Source organism: Pholcus phalangioides, unplaced genomic scaffold (assembly GCF_987345545.1).
Source record: "Pholcus phalangioides strain wild (caught in Gottingen) unplaced genomic scaffold, Ppha-v1.0 ptg000042l_1, whole genome shotgun sequence".
Taxonomy (NCBI): domain Eukaryota; kingdom Metazoa; phylum Arthropoda; class Arachnida; order Araneae; family Pholcidae; genus Pholcus; species Pholcus phalangioides.
The window spans coordinates 17,018,066-17,042,436 of record NW_028301628.1 but is presented as its reverse complement, the minus strand read 5'-3'; the positions used below and the strand labels follow the sequence as shown (position 1 = coordinate 17,042,436).

At 37.7% G+C, this 24,371-nt stretch overlaps 1 protein-coding gene across 8 annotated transcripts in view; it reads left to right on the top strand.

The window, feature by feature from the left end:
- Positions 1-24,371, top strand: part of LOC149064551 (protein-L-isoaspartate O-methyltransferase domain-containing protein 1-like) — a 220,838-nt gene that overhangs the window by 118,323 nt on the left and 78,144 nt on the right. For 7 of the 8 annotated variants that reach the window (XM_089254636.1, XM_089254637.1, XM_089254639.1 and 4 more), the window contains exon 2: positions 1,661-1,984. In XM_089254636.1, the coding sequence (XP_089110762.1) occupies positions 1,678-1,984 (307 nt within the window). In that variant the 5' untranslated portion in view covers positions 1,661-1,677. The remainder of the gene's footprint in view (positions 1-1,660; positions 1,985-24,371) is intronic. The other variant, XM_089254640.1, reaches the window with a different exon arrangement.

Below are 24,371 nucleotides of genomic sequence, written 5' to 3'. Positions count from 1 at the left end.
TAAATTGTAGGACTAAAATGTCATTTAATTTGGCAGTGCTAGCTTGTATATGTCAAACTTAGTTATTCTTACTTTTGCACTATGATATGGTACATTTACTAGCATTTATAATGCAATGGTTTTCCAATTGAATCTGTATTCAAATGTGCAAAACAAATGCTTTTGGTATCAAGTCTCGTCAGCTCTGCTTTGGTTGAAAATACTCTTTAAAGCTCTGTGAATTTATACACCCTGATCTAAGAAATATTTAGGTGAAAATAAATGAGTTTAATTAGTGCTTCAACAGATGCTGTGTGAGAATTTTTATATTTAATAAAATTTGGATCAGAAAATTTAAAATATCAAAATAGATATTTTTCCTCAGTAATTATCATTCTGAATATAAAACCCTTTAATCCAAATAAAAGTAAGTGTTTTGTTATTTAACATATCTATCAAGTTAACAAAAACTATTTGACATCATTGACAGTAAGATTTTGATAGTTTTAATACCGAGTTAGTTTCTGGGGGTCAAAAACCTAACACTGGTTCCCTATCATACATATTTTGAATAAGCAGCTCTATTCCACTTATGAAGGTTTTAACAACTGGCTGTTGCGAAGATATATTTCAGAAAGAGAGAAAATTCAGCGGCCCCTGCGGGGAATCAAACCCACGTCCTTTCACTTTCCGGGTGAACGGCCTAGACCACTAGACTATAGAGGCACAGAATCTCTCAATCTTCCCTTGGAGCTCGCGTACACTGAAAGGGACACATCTGGTGGCAATGTCAGCAGTTGTGAGCTTGGCCTGAGTCTGGTCCGGCCGTCCATGTACGGTCCCTTTCAGTGTACACGAGCTCCAAGGAAAGATTGAGAGATTCTGTGCCTCTGTAGTCTAGTGGTCTAGGGCGTTCACCCGGAAAGTGGAAGGACGTGGGTTCCCACTTGCGTGGACCCACCACCATTCCCCGCAGGGGCCGCTGAATTTTCTCTCTTTCCGAAATATATCTTCGCAACAGCCAGTTGTTGAAAACCTTCGTATGGTAGCGGAGAGTGACGTCCTCCCTGTATATTCCACTTAGCAAATTGAACACACGTAATGAGTAGCTTAGATAAATAAACCATAAAATTATATTTTATATGTTCTAGGCTCTTATGTTGAAGAATTAAAAATTGCAAATTATAATTAATATTTTGTTTTAATTATTGTAATAAATTAATGTTTAAAAATAAAACGTTGTAATATGCAAAAAGTAAGTTTTTCATCATTTTGTATACCTATTGTGTTCAAAACATTATCAAAAGGCATTCATTTAGGTTTTCAACGGTTTCGACAGTTTTTGATGGTTTAAACCAGTTTTTGATGCTTGTCATGTCAAAAACCCAACCCTGAATCGTACCAGGACAAAATGCAACTGGAAATATAAAAAAATATGCACACTTCTTCAGTTCCCTGCCCTTTGGTATCAAATAAATGTACTAATCAATTCTTATTTCTGAGAACAAGAGGTGGTTCAAATTAAGTACCAGTCCAAATTTGGCTACTTTCCCCTAAATCTTGAATTTAATTTGCATTCATTGATTTTTGTGGCCGCTAGGTACTTTTATTTTGGCAAATTTATTTTATGACCGCCCTGTAGAAATTATTGGATGTTGCATTATTTATTTCTTTATTTTAGGGATAACTGCGGAGAAAATGGGAGGAGCTGTTAGTGCTGGAGAAGACAATGATGAACTCATTGATAATTTGGTCGAAGCCGAATATATCAAGTCACCTCTAGTGGAAAGGGTTTTCAGAGCAATTGATCGTGCTGAATATTATGCTGATGGATGCAAAGAAAATGCATATAGAGATCTAGCATGGAAGCATGGAAATTTGCATCTCTCAGCTCCATGTATATATTCAGAAGTCATGGAATATCTGCAAGTAGTACCTGGCATATCATTCTTAAATCTTGGAAGTGGAACTGGGTATTTAAGCACAATGGTGGGGCTCATATTAGGTTGGACTTCTTTCCCACTATGTTTCTAACTTCATTTCATATTTTTTGTCTCATTGTTATTTTTATATGAGTACCTCATGTTGGCCTATACCTCAAATGTAATCCAAGTTTTCATTTCGTGTTAGGGGCAGAAGAAAAATATGATTAAAACAGTGGAATCGAACTGAAGTCTTACATTTAAAAAAAAATGATGAAAATGAAATGTCAACTATAGTAGAAAACCTACGCGTATGTCATAATCCAAGATCATTGAAATCTGTTGTCCTTTTAAAGTGTTTTTCATGTAGCACCACAAACGAGCAAGTCTATGCACTTGCACATGCTCTATATATTTGACCCTTGTTAATTGTTTTTCCCCCTCAGTGTTGCAGAAAAAATGGTTAAATTATATAGCAAAGAAAAAAAATGAGCACCTGAATATATGAGTTTATACTTATAATTCAACATTTTCAAGTATCAATTAGGGTCAGTCTTTTTAATAAAAACTTGACACTATATTTGAAAAATAAGCATTTTACCTCAAAACTTCAATAAGAGTATTTCTGTTGATTTTATCCAAAAAAACAAACAAAAAACATCCATTTTGAATAACAAAAGACAATTGAGACCGATTTAATTGTATAATTTTTATTTTTCGTTAAAACAGACATGCAATATTCACTCTATATAATTCCAGTCATTTATATATTTTCATTTTTTTTACCCTATATGTACTTTGAAAAGTGTTCTCATATTTGATCAGGTGGGATGGATAGATTTTATGGGCTGGGGAGGGTGTTGTTACTTTTCCAACAGATACTCTTTACTTTAGAGGTTCCGTAAGGAATATTTACATGGGTATCTGTCTGGTAGTTCAGATCATTTATAAACAAAAAAATTATGTATGTAGATTTATTATGAAAACTTTACATATGTTTCCTTATCATAAAAGGAAAAAAAGTCATCAAATGAAAAAACAAATATACTTTGCCTTTATCCTTCCAGAATTCTCCATCATTTGAAAATTATAATTTAAACTCTACGGAACATGTTCAGAACGTGATTCTCATTCATAAACAAATGCATAACATTCTATGAAAATTATGATAAATTATAAGATGTGATTCAAGCAATAAAAATTTATTTACAGAAAGAGTTACTTTTTTTGAAAATGTCACCCACTTCTTTGAATAAAATCATGTTTTACTACAGTAGACTCTCAGTAACTCGACACGTGGATAACTCGACACTCCGGAAAACTTGACATCTATTATTCCCATGGTTGGCACAATGCTAATTTCAATGTAGGAAAACCTCTCTAACTCGACATATGTTCGGCTTAACTCCGCTTAAGTCGACTACGACTTTTGTCCCTTTACTACGGCTGGTTTTTACAATTGCCCGTGTTTTACTATTCTAAGAATTTTTTTATGTTGTCCGTGGGTACTTCGATAATCCTTTGCTTCTTTGTTCTATATGATGGGTCTCTTCTTTGTGCTATGGGGGGGGCATGTGAAGAATGAATGTTTGAAGCATCTTGGCCAGCCTATCATTTTAGTGGCGTTTCCAAGACAGGCCTTTCTTTTCATGGCCAAAAGGAGTGTCGATGATCCTTAAAGTGGGGTATGATCCCTATTGGATGTTGAAATTGTCAACATCTAATAGGGATAAAAATCTTATCTATTGTGAGTTTTGATATTGGCTGTTGCGGACAATGTTTTCGGAGGAACTTGGTTTTATGATTTCTTGGAAAAGGAGTAAAAGAAAAAGAGAAAAAGAGCTGAAGCCTGGTTAGACGCTGAATATGTCATTTGGTTATCATTGTGAATATTGACGACCGTGAATGCAATGGCTCCATGCTTACTTCAGAGTTTAACTTTAAAAAATCAGGTTGTAAAATCAAGTTGAAATTTTCAAAAAACTGGAATCGGGAAAAACTCAGAGTGAACTTGCTGAAGAATATGGAGTTGCATGGAACCCATTTCAACATTTGCTAAAAATGAGGGGAATTTTTTTTTCAGCATTTATGTGAATCTTCTTATAAACCTAGCAGAAAACGCATAAGAAATCAGAATTCAGCGATGTAGAGGAAGCAACTCTTTTGTGGTTCAAATCACTCAATCCCATTATAAGGACCAATAATTCAAGAGAAAGCAAACGATTTTGCAAAAAGTCTCAATCAAGGAAGTTAGGAATTATCAGAAGTATGAAAACTTTTTACAGAAAATTAGACAAAAAATTTGTGAATTTGTGGATGTTAGAATGGACGCAAAAATTTCTGTTTTAGATGCAGTTGAAATGATTGATTCTGCATGGAACTCAAGCACGAGTGCCACGATTCGGAACTGCTTCCGTCATTTTGGTTTTTGTTCCGAGTCTTTGGAGAATGATTATTTCTCCGAAGAAAATTAATTAAAATAAAAAGATTATTTCTCCTGAAGATTCCTCCCAGATTAAGTGTGAAGAAAGCATAATTAGCAGTATGAGTGATTGTATCGACGATGAATTTGTGAGTATTGACTCTGATCTTGTAACTTCAGGACTTTTTGCAGACGACAATATTCTAGAATCAATCACCCAAAAAAAGGCAAGTGCTTCATGTTTCGAAGAAATAGAATCACACACACACACCACAGAAAGTTCAGATGGAAAAATTATCTGCACCATCTCTCCATGATGCGCTAAAAACTCTAGATGTGATACGTCACTTCCTACACAGTCAGGAAAAAGCAGAACAATCGCGGTATAAACTGTGAATAGTGTAGAAAAAAATTTTCTCTTTGGAAAGAAAAACATCAAATATATTTGATTATTTTTCATAAAGTTTATTATACATTTTAATTCTATTTTGAAACTACCCCGAATTAAAATGAATGAAGATTAACATTTTATTTAATACAATTGTTAGAAAGTATAAGTATATAATTACTTACACAAAAACGATCGGACAAACATTTAGAGTAAAACCCCACTAACTCGACATCTGCTTAAGTCGACATGTTTGTCGATACTTTTGGGGTGTCGAGTTACCGATAGTATACTGTACTTATAATTTTCCTTTTTAAAAGTTCATTTTTATTTGAAGGTTCTTCAGAAATATGTTAGAAAAACTCCACAGACTTTTTATTTCTCTCATTCTAAAACTTTCCTCAAAGAAATATTGTTAACACCTGTCTATATTTCTTAAACCTGGCTTCTAAATTATTTGTTTGGATATATTTTTCCAGTTAAAATATTCAAAACCCAATTCATTAAAACAGTATTTTGTAATTTCTAAAGTACCCATAGTTTTTTTTATCATAATGCATTAAGCATTTCTTTTGAAAATGCACCTTTAGCATTGCCATCCAGTTACAGGGTTGTTTTAATCTAGATTTTAACCAAGTGGTTTAACAAACTAAAAACAAACACAAGTGGCCTTAATATTATTTATTTCTCATGAAAAATATCACATTGGTTCATTATTAACCAAAATTTTTCATTCTTACCACATTTTCTATTCTTGGGGTACATCTTTAAATGTTATAAATGGTTTTCCCAAAAAAACCTCATAAAAGATGCCTGAATATATGTGTGTATTTTTTCATATAACCTCTTATACCCTTGGCACCGAATTGTGTACCTTTGTAAAATGCATGGAAAATTAAAAGATATTGTGATAATGAAGATATTGTAACCACTTAATTAAATCAGTTAAAGATTTTGAAAAGAATATTTTTTTTTTTCTCTTTCAATAATATTTCTTCAAAAAAAAAACAAAAACTAAAATTATTTATATAGAAACATTTCTCAGGGTTTTAAGAGAATATAGTATCTTAGTTATTTAAAGTTGTATACAGTACCAAAATTTCTCATTCTTACATTTTTCAACCTTGGCCTACATTCCGATGCTCTATCTTTAGCAAATTCATGATTGAATCGACATCTGAATGTAGTGGTATCATATCTCACAGGCTTTTTTCCCCCTTCACAAAGAAACAGTAGTGACTTCACCATGATCATGCTAGGGGCACAAACATTTAGTCTTATAATCCAATAAAGGCACGAGCTGCTCCTGAAGGGCAAAAACCAATGTACACTAGTTCATTCAAATCCTGTTTTAATGAATACCATTATAGCAAAAAACTTTTTAAATTAAAACTTTTCTATATAAAATCCCCAGATAAGTTTACATGAAAACAATGCAAAAACCTGGAATTCCTTTATAACAAAATTTTGTTATAACAAAGTGATTTATTTGGTCTCTTGGAGTTTGTTGTAATGGGATTTGACAGTAGTTCCATTACCTTACAGACATTTTAATTTTCTTTCTATAAGAAGCCGCACATCTCATACTGTATACAGGGCCGGATTAACCATTAGGCAAAATAAGCATGTGCTTAGGGTATCAAGAGAAAAGAGACCACAAAAAGTTGTTGAAATATTTTTTAAATGTATTTTTTTCCACATCAAGCATCCGGCAGAGAATCCTAAAATTTTAACTAGAGATCACATTAATGCTGTTTTTGGAATGAGATTTTGTGCAGTTTTTATAAAGATAGCTTGAGCTATTTCAACAGCATCATGGAGGCCCTTTGCCAAACTGATTTTTCTGAAGTGGCCCTCTCTACCAGCTAAAAAAGCTGCCTACCAATTTGCGTACTAACTCCTGCAAATTGCAAACAGATCTACTTGTCACGAGGTCCTCGGGTTGTGTCCGGGTGAGACCCACGAGTTAATAAAACAAATCATTATCACTCCCAACCGATATGATAAATACCATACGATACAAAAATGACAAATTTAAGAGAAAGCCAAATTCTACAGAATAAAAACGTGAACTTAAAAATGCTCAAATCTTTGAGTCATTAACGGATCGTCTACATGGTTTTAGGGGGTTTATCTTATAGTTAATTACTATTTCCTGTGCAAGAGACAATTTTGGCACTTCTCTGGCATATACGTCACACCAGTAAAATAATCCAGAAAACTCGCTGCTGTGTTCCCAGACAGATGAAATGCGTCAAAAATTGTTGCCTGGCAGTCCAGTGGTTAGAAAGCTAGCCTCTGATTGTGCCAATCTGGGTTCGAATCCTGGTTCTTCCATGTCTAATAAAAAATTTCTTAGACAGATCTTATGGATCTCTTGATAGTGTGTGAGGATCCCGTTAAAAAAAAATCATGGGTTTCTCTGCGAATAGTCTTACTCTCATAGTTTGAAATTCTATATAAAAACATAAAAAAAAAATTTTTTTTGCCTATGCATAAGCTACTCAGTCTAGAGCCACCTTTTTGTGGTTCGATCTAGAACTCCTACAATATAGGTATGAAGACGATTTAGTTCAATCTACCATAGAAGTAAAAGAAATGCTAACAGATTGCAACTCGAAAATGCATCTGAAAGCACAGGTATCCAATGGTTCACCAAAAATAATGTAATATTGGCTATACCAAGATTTAGTGGTTGCGTTTGAAGCCACTTTGTGAAATCCTAACAAGCAGTCGATGGGAGAAAATATCTTTTAATGCTTTAAAATATTTTGAAAAAAGTCTAAAAATCTAAGGCCTGTTTTTTTGGGAAATGCGAAAGAAAAATTCCAAAAACTTTCAAAGATGTCCCAATAATAAACAAAAATGATCCAAGAGATATCAATGCTTTGCAAGTTGAAAGTTTCTCCTCCCCCCCATTTTTTCCCCATAAAAAAAAAAAAATTATGTATTATATATTATGTTTAAAAATATTCTAATCATAATGCTGCCCTACATTAGCTTTACTTCTGAAGTATAAAATTTTATTTTATGTTTTTTCTTTTATAGATTTGATATTGGGTAATATATACTTTTAGATATGGGGCGGGGGGGGGGGGCACCAAAACCTTTCAAGTGCTTAGGGCCTTCAAACGTTTTAATCCGGCCCTGACTGTATATCCCCACCACGCTTAATGTTCAACAATCCTTTCACCATTACCCCCAGTTAATCAAGGTTCTACTGGACTGTAGTAAGCGATGTATGAAAAATAATCAGCTATATACAGGATGATTATAATTGAAATTCTGATTCCAAATCACTATACAATATGAACTACTGGTCAGAATGACTTGGAAATTTGCATAGATACTCATGAAGCAATGGAATTTTCTTTGGCAAAAGAAAAAACCTTACAAATGTGTACAAGTGGATAATGTTGTACTTGGCCAGCAGTATAATCAATTTTTTTGCAACCACATAATTTCGACTCTTCAACATCAGTGTATGGATAGCACAACTTTTATCAAGATGCAAATGGCAGCACAAGCTGAAGAACAATTTCGGGAATAACAGGATTACATGACACCTGAACTTAATCCTTGCAACTTATGGCTTTGGAGGAAGGGTGCCTCAAAATGTTATGTACAGTGGTCAGATTGCATACAGTGAATTGAAAACATATTTACATCGTTACCATGGCATACTCTGATCTGTTGATGAACAAGCATTTTTGTAGTTCTACTTCTTGACCAGAATACAGTGTTCACCACATATTTAACATTTCTTGAGTAAGTTGTATTTGTTTGTTGTGATGTTTCTATGAATTATGAAATCGTGCAATACTAATTAAGTTATTTTGCCCTGACTGGCTGTGGCTATTGTTTCCATTCTGTCCCCCTCTCCAACCACACTTTCACGGGCCCCTTTATGATAAATTTATATCGTGAAAAAGTAAAAAAATGTTGAAAATCGTCCCAGGCCCCAGGGATGGAGCCTTGTCAGCCCACCCCTTGTGGGGGCTATGAAGATAGTGTCTATTTTAAATTTTTCAATTTCTTTCCCCTTCGCCATACAAAATTCCATTGCTTTAGAGATATTCACGGAAATTTTCAAGTCATTCTGACTTGTCGTTCTTTTTCACAGTGTTTTAAAATTGAAACTTTAGTTATAATAATGTTGTATATTGTAAATCATTGCTGATTAATCTGCGTTAATTAGTGATTACTCTTCATCAAACACATTGTATTTACTTAGTTTTATCACAGTTTTTTCAAAATAGCTTTCTAATTAAGCATGCTGAAAGTATCCGGAGAAAATATTGTTATATATATACATATACGAAAAATATTGGTAGCACAATTTTTACGCAATCAACCCCATGGGACCGTAATTTCCTGTTGCCAAACCGGAAGTGTAAAGATAAACACTCAAATCTTTTAGATTGATACGGAACGTCTCATGTGACCTCCAGATGGTGGTGCTACCAGATTGGTACTACTGTGGAATTTCTGAAAATTTAGATGTGTCTTTAAAAACGATGTGAGGAATAGAGAGAGGAGTCAGTGTTGTTGAGACTTTATCCTCAATGCAAGATTGTGAATAGTTTTAAATAGCAGTTTTCGGGAAATAAATCTGTGACTTCCTGAAAATTATTTCTCACCCTCTGATCTTTCAAGGACTTGTGAGAAATTATCTGGAACAATTTGGTGTCAGAAGTGGGATAATTCAAGGACTTGAATGGTGCAAGCGGGATGGAGATGGACAAGATGTGAGACCAGCTGAACCAGTTGATTACTGTTATGGAGCAGATGAAATTAGACATCGTGGAAGAGATGAACAAATCTGCCGTAAATGACAAGATGCCACGAGTGCAGCTGTCAAGGATGATATCACCGCCTCTATCACTGAAGTCAAAAGGGATGTAACCAACTCCATCGTTGAATTCAAGGATGATGTTGCCACCATTAAGCGAGACATCACCTCCGTTCTTGCCGGTGTGAAGGAAGAAATCGCCACTGGTGAAATTAGAGTGAAAGGAATGGTAGATGCCATAAAAAAAGGAACTCACCAAGGAAATTAACTCTGTCATGGAATGAGTGATTGCGACTGACGAGAAGCTCTCACAGAAGATGAAAGAGCTAGAAAAGAAAATTCAAGAGCCTCCGTTTTCCATGGATGCTCACCAGGTCCTGAACCATAGCTGATGTCAGTCGGCAGAACATGAAGCCCTCGACAGATGATGGAAGGACATTGTGGTCGATCTTCAGGACCCAGTTAGAGATTATCGCCTTTGCAAAGATGCAAAGAATAGGACTGTGTTCTTAAGGCTTTCCACCTAGCCACCGCACTCCAAGGGGAAGCTGCAGAAATGCTTCAAATGCTTGTCATCAAGGGCCGTTCCAGCTATCCAGCCCTGATGAATGCACTTGAGCTAAGGTTCAAAGAATATTATCTCAAGGACTTCCACCTGCTGCAACTTATGACCAAGCAGCAGAAGTCTGGTGAAACGTTGGAGGAACTGGCTATGGACATTAAAAGGCTATTGCAGTTGCCGTATCCCAATTGCCCACCGGACATCAGAAATGGACTGACCCTGCAGTGCTTCACAGACTCCGTCAACGCCACTGCCATCCAGCAGGCGTTGCGTCTAAGTGAATACGAGGACATGAAGAGTGCCCTGGTTGACACTATGAAGTGTGAAGCAGCCCATCAAGCTTCGAGGAGAGAGCGACGAGTAGTCCGCTGTGCTGTTGTAGAGGACACTACGTTGGACATCATCAGAGAGTTGAAAGAACGCCTGAAAAGTGCCAGGAATGACTGGGAAAATGGGAAAGATAGGCCCTTGTTATGCTGGAGTTGCAATGAGGTGGCCACGTACGAAGATCCTGCCCCTTGACAGTTCCCAAGAGAGGGACCATTCAAGTATTACGTAAGCAGATTTTTAGCCATTTTTGACCCCCCTCCCCCCTCGTCATCAAAAGTCAGCAAATCTGAACACCCCCCCCCCCCCCCCCGATGCTGACGTAATACTTGAAAGACCTCAGAGGGGGGACACCTCCCAAAGTTCCAAGCTGTTAAACTGAAAAGCAGCCATTTGGTGAGGCGGAGGTCACTGCAACTAGGAGATGCCCCATCACATATGTATCATATCTCACAGCGGATTGGTGAAGACCATGGCCCCCACATCCTAGAGTAGGGCCCCTAGGCTGGGATCTTCTGTGGGCGCCCCGAGCAGACTTTCACAGGCCCCCTTTATGGTTGATTTATAGTGCAAAAAACAAAAAAAAATAATGAAAATTATCCCAGGCCCCAGGACTGGAGCCTTGCCAGCTCATCCCTTGTGGGGGCCATGGTGGAGACCATGGAATGTACGTGGAAGGTGAAATTGATGGATTTTCTTGCCGGATGGAGCAAATGTAAAGCATCATCCGGACTGATTTGGCTCATAAATTCTGACAATGACTCCTGTATGTTCCACCTTTTCACTGAGTACAGACAGTTACCGGAAACAAGATGACTGTGCATGGGAAGATGGAAGCTTCGGTGAAATTCGCTACAGTCCCCTATTGTCACACCGTCTTCGTGGCAGACATTCAGGACCCATGCATCATTGGATTGGCCTTTCACAGGAAATATATCATCTCCCCTGACTCGAAAAATCACAAGCTGCATATGCCAAAAGGGTATGTCATGCTATTTGGATGTGATAATGAAGAGATCGTTCTCAGAAAGATATTGGCAGCCTGAGACTTCATAATTCCACCAAAAGCTGAGAGCATCATCCATCACTCAACTGGAGAGGCCAGGGATTTTCAGCTCGGTCTGGTAAATTTTCCCAGCGATAACAAGAACATCCTGTTGATTGCCGCTGCTCTGGATTCATCAAAGGACGTCGCAGGTGCGTGTAGTGCAAATGGTTCGCAGACGTCGGTTGCTGGTGAACAGATTTGTTCCAGAGATATCTATCTCGTACGTACGTCGCATACTGCCGAACACGCAACTCGAGTACGACTGCGTTAAGCTGAGTACAAGGAACTCAAACATCTATGAATTTTTTGTACTAACCACTGTCGATAGTAATTGGGATTCATTGAGTGATTTATTCCACTGGCCATCTGGTATACACATCAGAGAGTTTTTGGGTATTCCCAGATATCTTCTGGAGGATCCGGCTGGAGTTTGTACTATAACGGAACCATCGGTCGGTAAGACCTCTAATCAACAATGACTGTACAGACAAGAATCATCGCCAATTTCTTCAACAAATGAACATGCATCTGTTTCTAAATCAAGAGTTACAGGTATATTCATGAACCCCAGAAGTATTGTGAATAAAATTGATGGTTTGCGTTGCTGCATTCAGTCATACGAGGTCGACATTCTGTGTATAGCAGAGACTTGGTTGCATCAGTCAGTCTCATCTTCATTGATATGTCTACCAGGATACGATATTTTCCGATACAACAGAGAAACTACTGCAGGAGGAGGTGTATGCATTATTATTCGAAGCAGCCTGAAACCTAAGCTGCTGAATGTGCATAATGGAAATTAAGATGTTGAGATAATATCAGTGAATATAAAAAAGTGGAAATAGGAAGTGCAGGCTTATTACAGCGTATGTTCCACCAAATAAAGCATGTAATTTGGATCATTGGTCTGAGTTTTGGAGAGAACTAAGGCATTACTGTGTGCTCCACGTACTTTCCGGTGATTTTGGTTGGGGACTTCAACATGCATGGAATTGATTGGATAAACGGGAGATTCTCGTCTGAATTGGAGTCACAATTCTTGTCAATATTAGCAGAACTAGGCCTTGTTCAGTTGATCGATTTTCCCACGAAAGGGGAACTTCTTAGATCTTCTGTTTGCTACCGATCCTTCAGTGGTCTATGACATATATGCACTTCCATCCTTCTGCAACAATGATAATCCACCGCACTTGCAGATACACTTCTCATTGCATATTACAACAGGATTAGATTGTCAATCAACACTAAACTATTACAGTGCAGATTATCCATGATTATCAACTATTGTAAAAGATCTGCAGAACTAAGTACTGGCTGGAACTATCTCAGCTGCGGATGCTTTGCCAGCTCTATTTCTGCTGTCTCGTGAACATGTTCCCTGTCAAATGAGATTTAGAAAAAAAGATAGGGTTTTACGAATGCTAAACAATAGGAAATTGCATGCTTGGCATCAATATAGATCAATACCTAGTCAAACCACTAAAGAACATGACTAAGAACAGGGGGCCACAAGGTCATGGCTAGGAACTATGCAAATTACGTCCAAGAGAAAGAGAATTTACATCTCTTCAATCTCTCTAAAAATCAAGGTCGGAACTTTTTCCACAGAGATGTCCGCAGCAGACTTTGTGTATCCCGGGACATATCTACGCTATCTCATAGCTGCCAAGTCTCCCGAATTTTAGATTCATCGCTCGACCTCCCGTAAAGTTCTTTAAATCTCCCGAATTTTTACAAAAATCACCAAAATCCCTAATTGTCTGTAAAAATTCCCTACTTCATTAAAAAAATCCCCACTTATGAAAACAATCCCTAAGGAATTTCTCCTGGGGCACGAAGCCTCTTCTTTTCCTTTTCAAAATGACATCACACGTTGTAAATGGGGAAATTCCCTTTTTAAGGAAGTTTTACAAACCCTCTGATGGTAACAAGAAAGTTGTTTGTCTTATCGCACAGGAAAATGGCTTACAGCCAAAATAGTCCTGGATAATAATTGAAGATTATAGTGATGCACATATGGTAAAAATTTCTTTTGTTGAAGTTACGTACGTGCGATATAACAAAACATGAATACTGATGAGCAAAAACATATTTAATCAATTTTAAAGATACTTATTCCGATTAATTTCCTTTCATCAAACGTTCCAGAAGAGGGCAGACTTTTTCTTTTTGTACAAGTTGTGTTACGGACATAAACATCGGTCATGGAGACTGCCATCATCACTCGTGAAATGAAAAAAAAAACATCAAGCGTCACAAAAAGTCAGTGTTCTTCAAAAATTTACGCTTTTTCCCTTCATCTTCCAATGATTTTGTGGTCATTCGCACAGAATGTTTGTTCACATCGTTTCTGATTGAACACAATATTTATTTTTACATCATTGAAGTTTTGGCCTCCAATTTCACTTGTTTTTCGCTTAGGAATTTTATTCCCAAGGGTTTAACTTCCATGTGTGTGAAATCCCTGTTTTAATTTTACTTCACTTTTTGAGTAGGGATTTTATTCCCTATGCTTTAACTTTTGTTTGGAAAATCCCTATTTATTGGGAAAAATCCCTATTGTATTTATTAGGAAGTGGTTTTAGCATAAAATACAGGTTTGCGCGAAAATCTCCAGAATTTTCATTTTTAAAAGTTGGCAGCTATGCTATCTGTGAATGGTACCACGATAACAGAAGATTATGAGAAAGCAAACGTTTTTGCGGACATATTTTCTTGTTCATATAATTTCAGTTATGACCATGATTATCATGGCCTTATGGATGATCATCTCTTCTTTTGTGAAATGTTCAACACTCAGATGATAAAAGCCATTATTGCATCTCTTCCTGGTCGATCATCTCCTGGTCCTGACAGAGTACCTAGTTGTTTCTACAAACGCCTTTCAGACCCGATATCTTCTCTGCTTAGCTCCATCTTTGAATCCTTCTATGACTACGGATCTATTCCATGCTCTTGGAAAACTGCAGTTATTAGTCCAATTTATAAGAATAAAGGCTCCAGGATAAATTATCGCCCGGTATCGTTAACTGATATATCCTGCAAAATTTTCGAGAGATGCATCGTCAATCAGTTACTTCCATTTGCCGACGAGATGGGCTTAATCCCCTCAGTTCAGTTTGGCTTCATTCCTGGCCGCTCCTTACCAGCACAGCAGTTGATTTGGCATGATATATGGGAGAGTGCTATAGACTCTGGACAAGAGATTGATGTAATTTATGTCAATTTACAAACGGCATTTGATAAAGTTGACAGATTGCTACTACTGAGGAAGCTAGCTTGCATGGGGGTTCCAGATAAAGTTGCAAGAATAATTTAAGAACTGCTATCAGATAGAGTTCATTAGGTTCACGTAGTCAGCGTGATGTCTAGAGAATGTCAGGTGCCAAGCGGAGTCGTCCAGGGATCGGTATTAGGCCTGGTCTTATTTACTTTGTACACTTATATTACTCAGGCTGTGCCACAGATCTCTCTAGTGTAATTCGCTGATGACGTGAAGTTATTCTCTCCAGTGGAAAACACTAGGGGCCTAAGAATTGCATGCCAATAACTTTTCCAGTATAAACTACCTATTTCATCATCAAAAAGTGGATCAATGCATTTAGGTAGATGCACCGATCCTGAATATTATCAACTAGGTAATGAAACGTTGCAGCAATTGGATACATGCGTGGATTTAGGTATTGCAATGAGCCGCATTCTGAATTTCACTGTTCATTATCATGGCATAGTCTACAATACAAAGCTAATAGAATTTCATATATGTTATGTATGGCATACTGTAAGTGTGATGTGCATACATTGTCATATGCTTTCTGTGTGTACGTTCGCCCGACTCTGGAGTTCTGTTCGCAAGTATGGAGCCCTTACAAAATCAAGGACATAAAGCTCCTAGAAAAGCCATAGAGGTCATTTACTAAACGAATACCTGGCATGAGCGGTCTGTCTTATTGCCAGAGACTTCAATTTCTGGGTTTACACTCGTTGGAATGTTGCAGAATTGCTGCAGATCTGAAGATGTATTACAAACTAGTTTACCAAATTGTTTATCTACCATTGAGAGAACCTTTCTTTGAGATCATGGACAGGCGAGTTAACTTACATAGGCATCGCTTCCAAATAAGAATACCAACGGCCAGAAGAGATTGCTTTATCCACGGATATAGATTCCGTGCTGTGAGAATATGGAACAGTCTTCAATCAGGACTTGTATGCGCCTCCTATGAGGATTTCGATTTGACTCCGTATGCAAAGTGCTTCCCATTCTGACTATTATTTTTATTTTCCTCCAGTATTTTGCATTTTGAGTGCATTTCACGCCTTCTGGGGTTATTATTGTAAATGAAAATAAATTACCATTGTAAATTCCTGTGAGATTAGTCAACATCAGCGACAAGTCAAAGGAGGTTCAGAAGGGTTAAGAGATCAGTACATGTGTTCCAGTTGCGTGTGTGGTTTGTGATTCGTCGGGAAACCAACCAAAGGATTCCGGAAGTTTGTTTGAGAGCCTGATAGGATGTGCCCAGCTGGATTCTGACCAGAAAAGACATGCTCAATTGACATTCAAAAAATTCAGAGATGTTTTCTCTATGTCATCAGCTAATGTGACCAAACCAACGTGACGCAACATCACATCGACACCGGGACCATTCACCAATTAAACAACATCCTAGAAGACTTCCATTTGCCCAGCAAGAAGAAGTTGGTAAACTGCTACAGGAAATGCAAGTCAACAACATCATCGAGCCATCAACGAGTCCTTGGGCTTCGCCGATCATGCTGGTGATGAAGAAAGATTGTTTCACCTGATTCTGTGTTGACTACAAAAGATCAAACAACGTCACTAAGAAAGATAGTTATCAGCTGCCAAGAATCGACGACACTCTTGACACGCTTTTTGGACATCAGTGGTTTTCTACCCTAGACCTGAAGAGTGTATATTAGCAAGTGGAAATATATCCGGACAATTGAGAAAAGACGACCTTCACGATCGGACAAGGACTGTGGCAGTTCAAAGTCATGGCATTCAGCTTGTGCAATGCTTCAGCTACTTCCGAACAACTGATGCAGATAGTTTTACATGGACTGTCTTACAAATCGTGTCTCGTGTACTTGGGCGAAATAATAATTGTGGGAAGGACATTCTCGGAACATCTAGAAAATTTGAGCAAGGTACTTCAGAAGTTGAGAGATGCTAACTTGAAATTGAGCTCGACAAAGTGCCGTCTGTTTAGACACAAAGTCACCTATTTGGGTCACGTCATCTCTTGAGAAGGAATAAGGACAGATCCTGAGAAGACCAAAGCCGTAAAAGACTGGAAGTGACCAGAGAATGTGCATGAACTTCAGAGCTTCCTGGGACTTTGCACATATTGCTGGGAATTCGTCGAAGGCTTCTCTAAGATAGCGAGACCCCTCCACTGTCTCACTGGAGCGAAGCAAAAATTTCTGTGGACTGACGAATGCGAAAGGGCTTTTACGTCTCTGAAACAAGCTCTAACATCAGCTCCAATATTGGTATTCTCACGAGCAGAGAGAATTTATCCTCGACACCAATGTAAGTAACAATGGGATTAGAGCTGTTCTATCGCAAGAAGTGGATGGCAAAAACACGTCATTGCCTACTTCAGCAAGAGGACTTGAAGGAATCTGTCGAAAACAAACCAATGTGGCAAAACATTGTCTCTTCCAGTCCGAAGATCAGAAGATAATGGGTGCTATAGGTCTCTCTGGAGATGAGAGATGGCATGCTGTACCGCAAATGAGAGTCAGAGGACGGGAAAATGTTCAGATGGCAACACATCCTACCCAGAGGCCGTGTGAAAAAGGTCTTGAACGAGTTGCACAGGAGCCGACCAGTGGACATTTCGGCATAATTAAGACTTTCCAGAAGGTCAGTGAACGATTCTACTTGGACGAGTCCAGGTCTGATGTGAAAAAATAGTGCAAGAAATGCAATGACTGTACTGCTCGCAGAGGTCCCCCAAATTCACCTGGGCCCACCTTCAATGATGCACTGTTTGTGCGAAATTATGTGTCTTGATTCAGAGTCCCCACGCTAATCCGCCTTCATAAATACGTGCATTTCAATTTTTTTTTATATCATTAGCGTTTATAACACTAATAAACCACTCAGATTCATCATGACACCGTACTAACTGGGCTCAATTTATTCAGCACGGCGTGAAAAACTTTACTTGCTATCATTTCTCTGATCGAAGAATTGTAGACTAGTGGAAATATAATAAACTAAATTAATTGAATATTGTTTACAATCACTTTGTTACAATCGATGCAAATACCCTCGTTAACAAAATGTCATTTGCTCAAAGTGTTTCCTCGAATTAATCTTTTATTATTTCTATTTTTTACACCATAAATTTACTATAGAAGGGTGCAAGAAAAAAATCTCAGACTTGGGCATGGGATATAGGAGCCATGATCTCTATTTTTTTCAGACTTGGTCAATTTAGCTGCGGAAAATTTAAAATTCTATTATAGATATCTTCATGACTTTTCTTATAAATAAGTGGGGGGTCATTAAAAAGTATGCTTTTGTTTCATGATGTTTTATAGTCAAAATCGATGTTTTCCAACCCGTGGTCCGCAGGGGTCCGTGAGTACTTTGCAAGGGGTCCGCGGGATCATTTTCAATTTTCATTTACTGCCATTGCAATGAATGACACATTTTGTACTGTAAGATTGCAATTATTCAATTTTCATGTAATGCAAATTATTAAAAAAAAACATTTTGCCTCTTTTATGGGAGGATGGTATCGAAATTGACCTTTGACGCTACAGCGTGTTTGCAGAGCACTGTTCTCTACTACAAAGGTCTGGAGAGCACTGTTTTTCACTACAGGGGGTCCACGCCCCTGCAACATCAAGGTTTAGAAACACTGGTCTAGATGTTGTAATAATTATTTCACGAGGCATCAGTTTTTATTTCTAAACATTGCCGTCTTGCTGATTCATATTTCAGTTACTATCTTCCTAAAATAGACCTCACAATTTTATTTCTTTGGGCATTTTTTTTTACGAAACACTCGTTATATATGATATACCAAAGGGAAACCAACTTAGTTTGGCCGAAAATAATGAGAGAACTTAGGTTAGTCTGGTTTTCCCATGGTATATTTTGTCTCACTCTAAAGGTAATTTTTCTCTACTTGATATATGTGTAGATTTAGATATAGCTATTATATATCAGTACCATTAGAAACCGAAGGAATCAATATCGAATAAAAAATTAAACAAATATATCATTGTTGTTCATTGTTTATTAACTTTCGTAAAATTTCAAATGATTTCTTCAACTACTGAAGTTTGGAGCGTTTTGTAATTTTTTTTCGCTGTTTGTGTATGTTTGCGTTTTTTTAGCAAAACACACACACACCAAGAAAATGAAAAGTTTTTCCCAAAAAATGAAATAAAAATCAGTAAAACTGAAAAAAAGATTATATGCTATTTTTGTGGATTTAGTACTTTTAGAAAGTTCTGGTTTCCGCACCTTGCTCAGCTTAAAATTAGTGATAAGAACACGAGAATAGATGTTGATAAACACTTGTCCCTCACATTTCGAACCTCTGGTCCACTTGACTGAAGAATTCATTTACACAAAGTGAATAATAGACATACGTATAAGGAGATAGGTGAATTCCAAGAAAAATTGGCTTGGCATATGCTACCTAAATACATGGACGCTTGCAACAATAGCAGAAGAATTTGGACAGCGTCTTCAGTCATCTCTTTCGCTTTTAGCTCTCATTCCATTTGCATAAAAACGTGAATTCTTTGGTTGTTTCGTCGCTCTCAATTTTTTTCTAGTTTGCCGATCTCGTCTTTTTCTACGGTCTTATTGGTTGTATAGTTATAAATGTGGAAAAAAAATTAGCTTTTTACAGAGCACCCGAGAGCTCCAAAACCCAATTAGAAAGTTGTTGCCCTGTCTCTCCTGATGCCAACAAAAAAATCCCTGTGATTCTAAGTTCAATAATCAAGAACCTTGACCTACGCTTGACTGACCTTCTTATTTCTCACTCTTTGAAATGCCCTGGAAAAATAGACCCTTCGAATCTACAAAATTGTTAAAATTGCTTTCTAATAAGATTTTTTTTTCCCACGTACTGTACTGATAGAAATAAAGCATTTCTCAGAGGCAGGGCAGAAGTAAAAAAAAAAATGGTTGGGGGAGGGGGGACTAGTATTTCAGAAGTGCGGTAAAATTGATTGAACAATGGAATTAATGACTTAAATATGCAATAACTCCCCCCCCCCCTCCTACCGTTTTGCTGAGAAGTACAGAAGCTCAGAAATGCGCAAAGTATTTGTGGAAGCTCAGGAAAGCCACTTCAGTGGTTTGAAACCCTCCTCCCCCAATCTATAGAATATAAAAAAACCCAGTGTAGTGGTTATGGTAAAATTGATGCTATGGCGAAAAAGGTGTCAACATAGTTAGATTAAAAATCAATCTGTGCGTGTGAGTGAGCTTAGGTAACAGAAATGTTTGATGCTATTGCCTGTTCCCTTGTGGCTTTGCCACCTATGGGCTATTCAAATGTTGCCATTATAACATTATTGTTCTTGATCACCAAAATATTGGATATGCCATCCCTGGGTCATAGGCCACTTAGTCCTCTGTAAATACGCCACTGTCGTTGGCTCTATCGGAAGTATTTGATTTTTTTGGAAGTGAATGAAAAAGTACTCGTGTTCCACCCTTAGCTAATGTTGAATCCAATATTTTCTCAAATTCGAATAATTTTATTTTCAAGTTTCATATTTTGGTGCATTGGTTGCTCTGAAATAATTATTCAATCCTCCACCCACCCATCGTGTCATTAAAAGTATGCAAAGGCGATACAACTCTTCCCCCATCCCCTTTTTTTCCCTTCTTACGTATTATTCTGTATGAGTACAAAACAAAAGCCTGCTTTTGAAAGGGTTGATCCAAAAAATCAAGACTCACTATATACTTTTTTTCTCAAAAAATTACCTCTGTCGCAATTGTTGAAGTTTTGGGGCATGGTATGATGTAACAGTGAACACCATTTGCGTTTAATGAATTGCAATAGAATTTATTTATTTCATTTTTATACCGGCATTCATGAAACATTCCATGAACATCACATTAATTTGTGGTTACCTTTTTTTCTGATCTATCATACAAACAAAAAAAAAAGCTGAACACAAAAGTTACGGTCTTGCAGAATAAAATATTAAAATTTTTGTGTGTGCGATATCTATAAAAAACCAACATTAGCGAGCAGTTGGCAAAATCATAGTAAGGCTAAGGGTGATAGATGACTACTTGCAGGACACCAGACGAAACTGCTGCTGTACACGCGATTACTGACCAGTACACCCTTTCACACAATAGACCTGTATGGATCACATCTCCTTGCACTCACATTTATACCAGTCTTCATTTATAGAAAGATAAGGGTACTCAATGTGCATTTTACAAAGAGATAATAGTGTGAGGAAAGCGGTATTTTCAGTAGACAAATTATCTCCTGAAAATCCATTGAAATGAAAGGGTTTGCAGTGAATAGAAACTCATGGAGAAAGGATGGGGAGAGGGAAAGTGGCCGAAATTTGGACGAGTCCACTTCGAACTCAAAAAACTTGGTATTTTCACGACCCTCCCAGGTTTTCTATCTGGGCATTAAAGAGTTAAATCTCTTAGTTGCTCAAACGTCGTGACCCTCTAAGGCGCCGTCCATCCATCAAAATAGGTGATGGATGGACCAGATGCCCTCTTGATTTTTGTGGTGCAAAGAAAACATCTGCCGGAACTTCTCTGGGATGAGTTTGAATCTCTTCTTCCACAATTCTTTAACTTGATTGTGTGTGTAGTCCTGTACTTGCTCTTCCGGCTTGCAGGCAATTAACTGGTTCATTTCGTAGGGAAATCCCAAGAGCTCAGCTAACCAATCTTCCTGTGCCAGTGCCACGCGACAAGCTTGCTTACAGACTTAGGTCTTCTTCTATCTTAAACTTTTGCATCATGTTCTGGAAATCCCGGCTGGGGGTTCTGCCGCACCCATCCTGATTATCCTCCTCTCTTCTGGCTCCTGTCTCGACCCTGCCTTTCGAGTTCATGTTCCATCTCCTTTTCTCTACTCCGCTCCTCCATCTCCATCTTTCTATCTCTACGCCTCTCCTTCATCTCTGTATGCCGCTCATCCATCTCCATCTCTCTATCTCTACGCCTCTCCTCCATCTCTGTATGCCGTTCCTCCATCTCTTCTCTTTCTTTCCTATTGCCTATGATCGTTTTCAGCATCTCTCTGCATGTCGCTTCGTTATACACTTCACTTTCTTGTATGGCACTCACTAATTGCATCAAGTTGAACTCCGGTCGGACTTCTACCCCCAAGTTGGTGGCCATGGGGGCCATGGTCTCCAGATCTTCCTTGTTCCCTTTTGCCAAATACCCCATTTTTATTTATAATCTTGATACTGCAGCACAATACTTGCTTCTCTTCCCTTGGCAGGATTGCCCCTCTCAGCACCGTAGTCTGGTTGACTTCATGAAAAAAAAAAACAACTTGGGAGCTCGACGCTGCTGCTATCCTTCTATACGAATATACGAACCGGGGTGGTTCCACCGTGGCTGGGACACTCTTCTTCTAATTCAGCTCACAATCTTGAGTCGTTGAAGCCATGATCCTATCCTGTAGACTGTGCCAGTAAACTTTCCCCCTTCGGTCGTAGGTCCTTGGCTGTACTTCTACAATTCAGGGACAAAATAACTGGGTTCTAGACTCCCAAAAAAAGAACAACACTTTATTTCATTTATTATCCAACATCCCCAACGAAACCGTCATGTCTCTCCGGTAGAAACTTTCACACTATATCTCACTTTTATCCGAATGTCTCAATTCGTTCTATTTTCTTTCTCTCGCAACTCCTGCTTCTCAAAGGCCTTCTTCGCACTTTTTCTCCTGAACCTTACAGTTTTCATTCACAGTGGGAAATGAAAGTCTTGCCATACATTTAAATTTATTTGTACTGACTTACATTGACGTAACACTTATTTATGACATGTTTTGTTAATAATTTAGTGTAAACTATATTTTATGACTGATTTTTGCATTTAATCTTAGCTAGAAAAAAGATAATTGTATTAAAAAATTCTACATTGTGTTACTCACCATAAAAGTCAGCTGAAGAGCAAGAGAGTGTTCAATTTTGGACGAAAGACTCTTTTAGGTATATTCAGGATAGATGCTCATGTAAATTGTGTAAATTTCAAGCAATTTTTCTACTCTAAACTTAGAAAACTTTTCTCTAAATTCAAAACAAAATTTCGATTTGTGAACCTATCATTTGAATAAATGAACAATACAACACTGGAAAAAAAATCACAACGGAGACTCGTAACGTAATTCACTACATGCAAAGAAAAAAGAAAACTGTACGGTACATCACCAGTCATGTGCACCTTGATGACCGATTCAAAACACAATATATTCAGCAGGTACTTCACTGTCATTTACCATCACATGTCAATTACTTTGTTCATTTCTGAAAACAGGTTAATGCTTACATCCTCCTTCATTATAATTGGACTGCTAGAGAATTTTAGGGGTTTTACGGCAGGTCATAAATATCGGGAATTCCCAATCAATCACTTATTCTACTTTGAAGTTATGGGGCTTGGCCTCTGGCGAGTAGCACATCCCCTGTCCTATTGATACACCCACTGCATCCCTGGGGCAAAGCAAGAAAGCCTCCACACAACCAAAAATTTAGAGAAAGAGAGGTAGAGTGTGGGGGCTCTACAGGAATGCCTCTTTATTGGCGGCTAAAGACTAGCAATAGTTTCAAAGGGGAAAAAAGTTCAAAATGCATAGATGGCAAATGCAAATTTTTCATTTTTCCCTTGTTCAATCATGGCTCCCATTGGGGCCTGGGAGGATTCGCATCATTTTTTGGTTTTTTTTTTTTTGCGCTATAAATTCACCATAATGGGCCCGCAAAAGATTCCAGCCTACACGCCCTGCTACAGGATGAGGGCCAGGCCACGGCATATTGTGATTAAGCTGTTTATGGGGGCAATACATGCAAATGAATTTTATTTATTAATTAATCAATTAAATTATTTCTATAAATACTCAAAAGTGAATTTTTTTGGTGGTACTAACAACACCGATTCAGAAAATATGCCAACAGCAACAGAAATTTCAGGGCATGTGATGATAATGTTGCCTCTCGATATAACATGATAATTTCTCTACAACAATATTTTTTCTTAGTCCGCAATCGTTATATCAAAGTTACACTGCCTTCCATTTAGCTATTGTTTATTTGTCTCGGTGCTATTAGTCATATAGTATTTTGTCAAAAATGTTTCGGCTCAGGCTCCCAAACTCGATAAGTAAAATATGGCTCTCGGAGTGTACTTGTTTTGGTTTGAATGGTTATTGGCCTATTTTTTAACCGTTCTTTTCCTCCTGCATCGTCTGGAAGCCTCCTTCTCCAAGGGTCACGTTTCAAACAAAAGAAGAGATGCTTCTGAGTTTTCTGACAGCGGGAACAAGAAAGGACCAAAGCACCTTAACCCCATATCATCTCCAGATGCCATCCAGAGATGCATGCCTTCGTGTAGCTATGATTGTCACAGAGAGAGAATGATGATTAGAAATAGAGTCATTGTTGACCATGAAAAAAATACTATAAATTGTTACAAAAAAAAAAGAAAGCCAAGGACAAGTCTATTGCAATTTAAAAAAAGTATTAAAATAAAATTTTGAGCAGATTTTTTTTTACTTAACTTTTTTTGGGACAATTTTTTTTAATCATAAAAATTGTTTTTCTGAGCCAAATGTCGGAAACGTATCCACGTGAATTTTTGGTGGTGGAGTCGGTCCTTCAAAACTATTGAAGGGGCTTGGGCCTGTGGAACGGATACAAGTTTACGCCT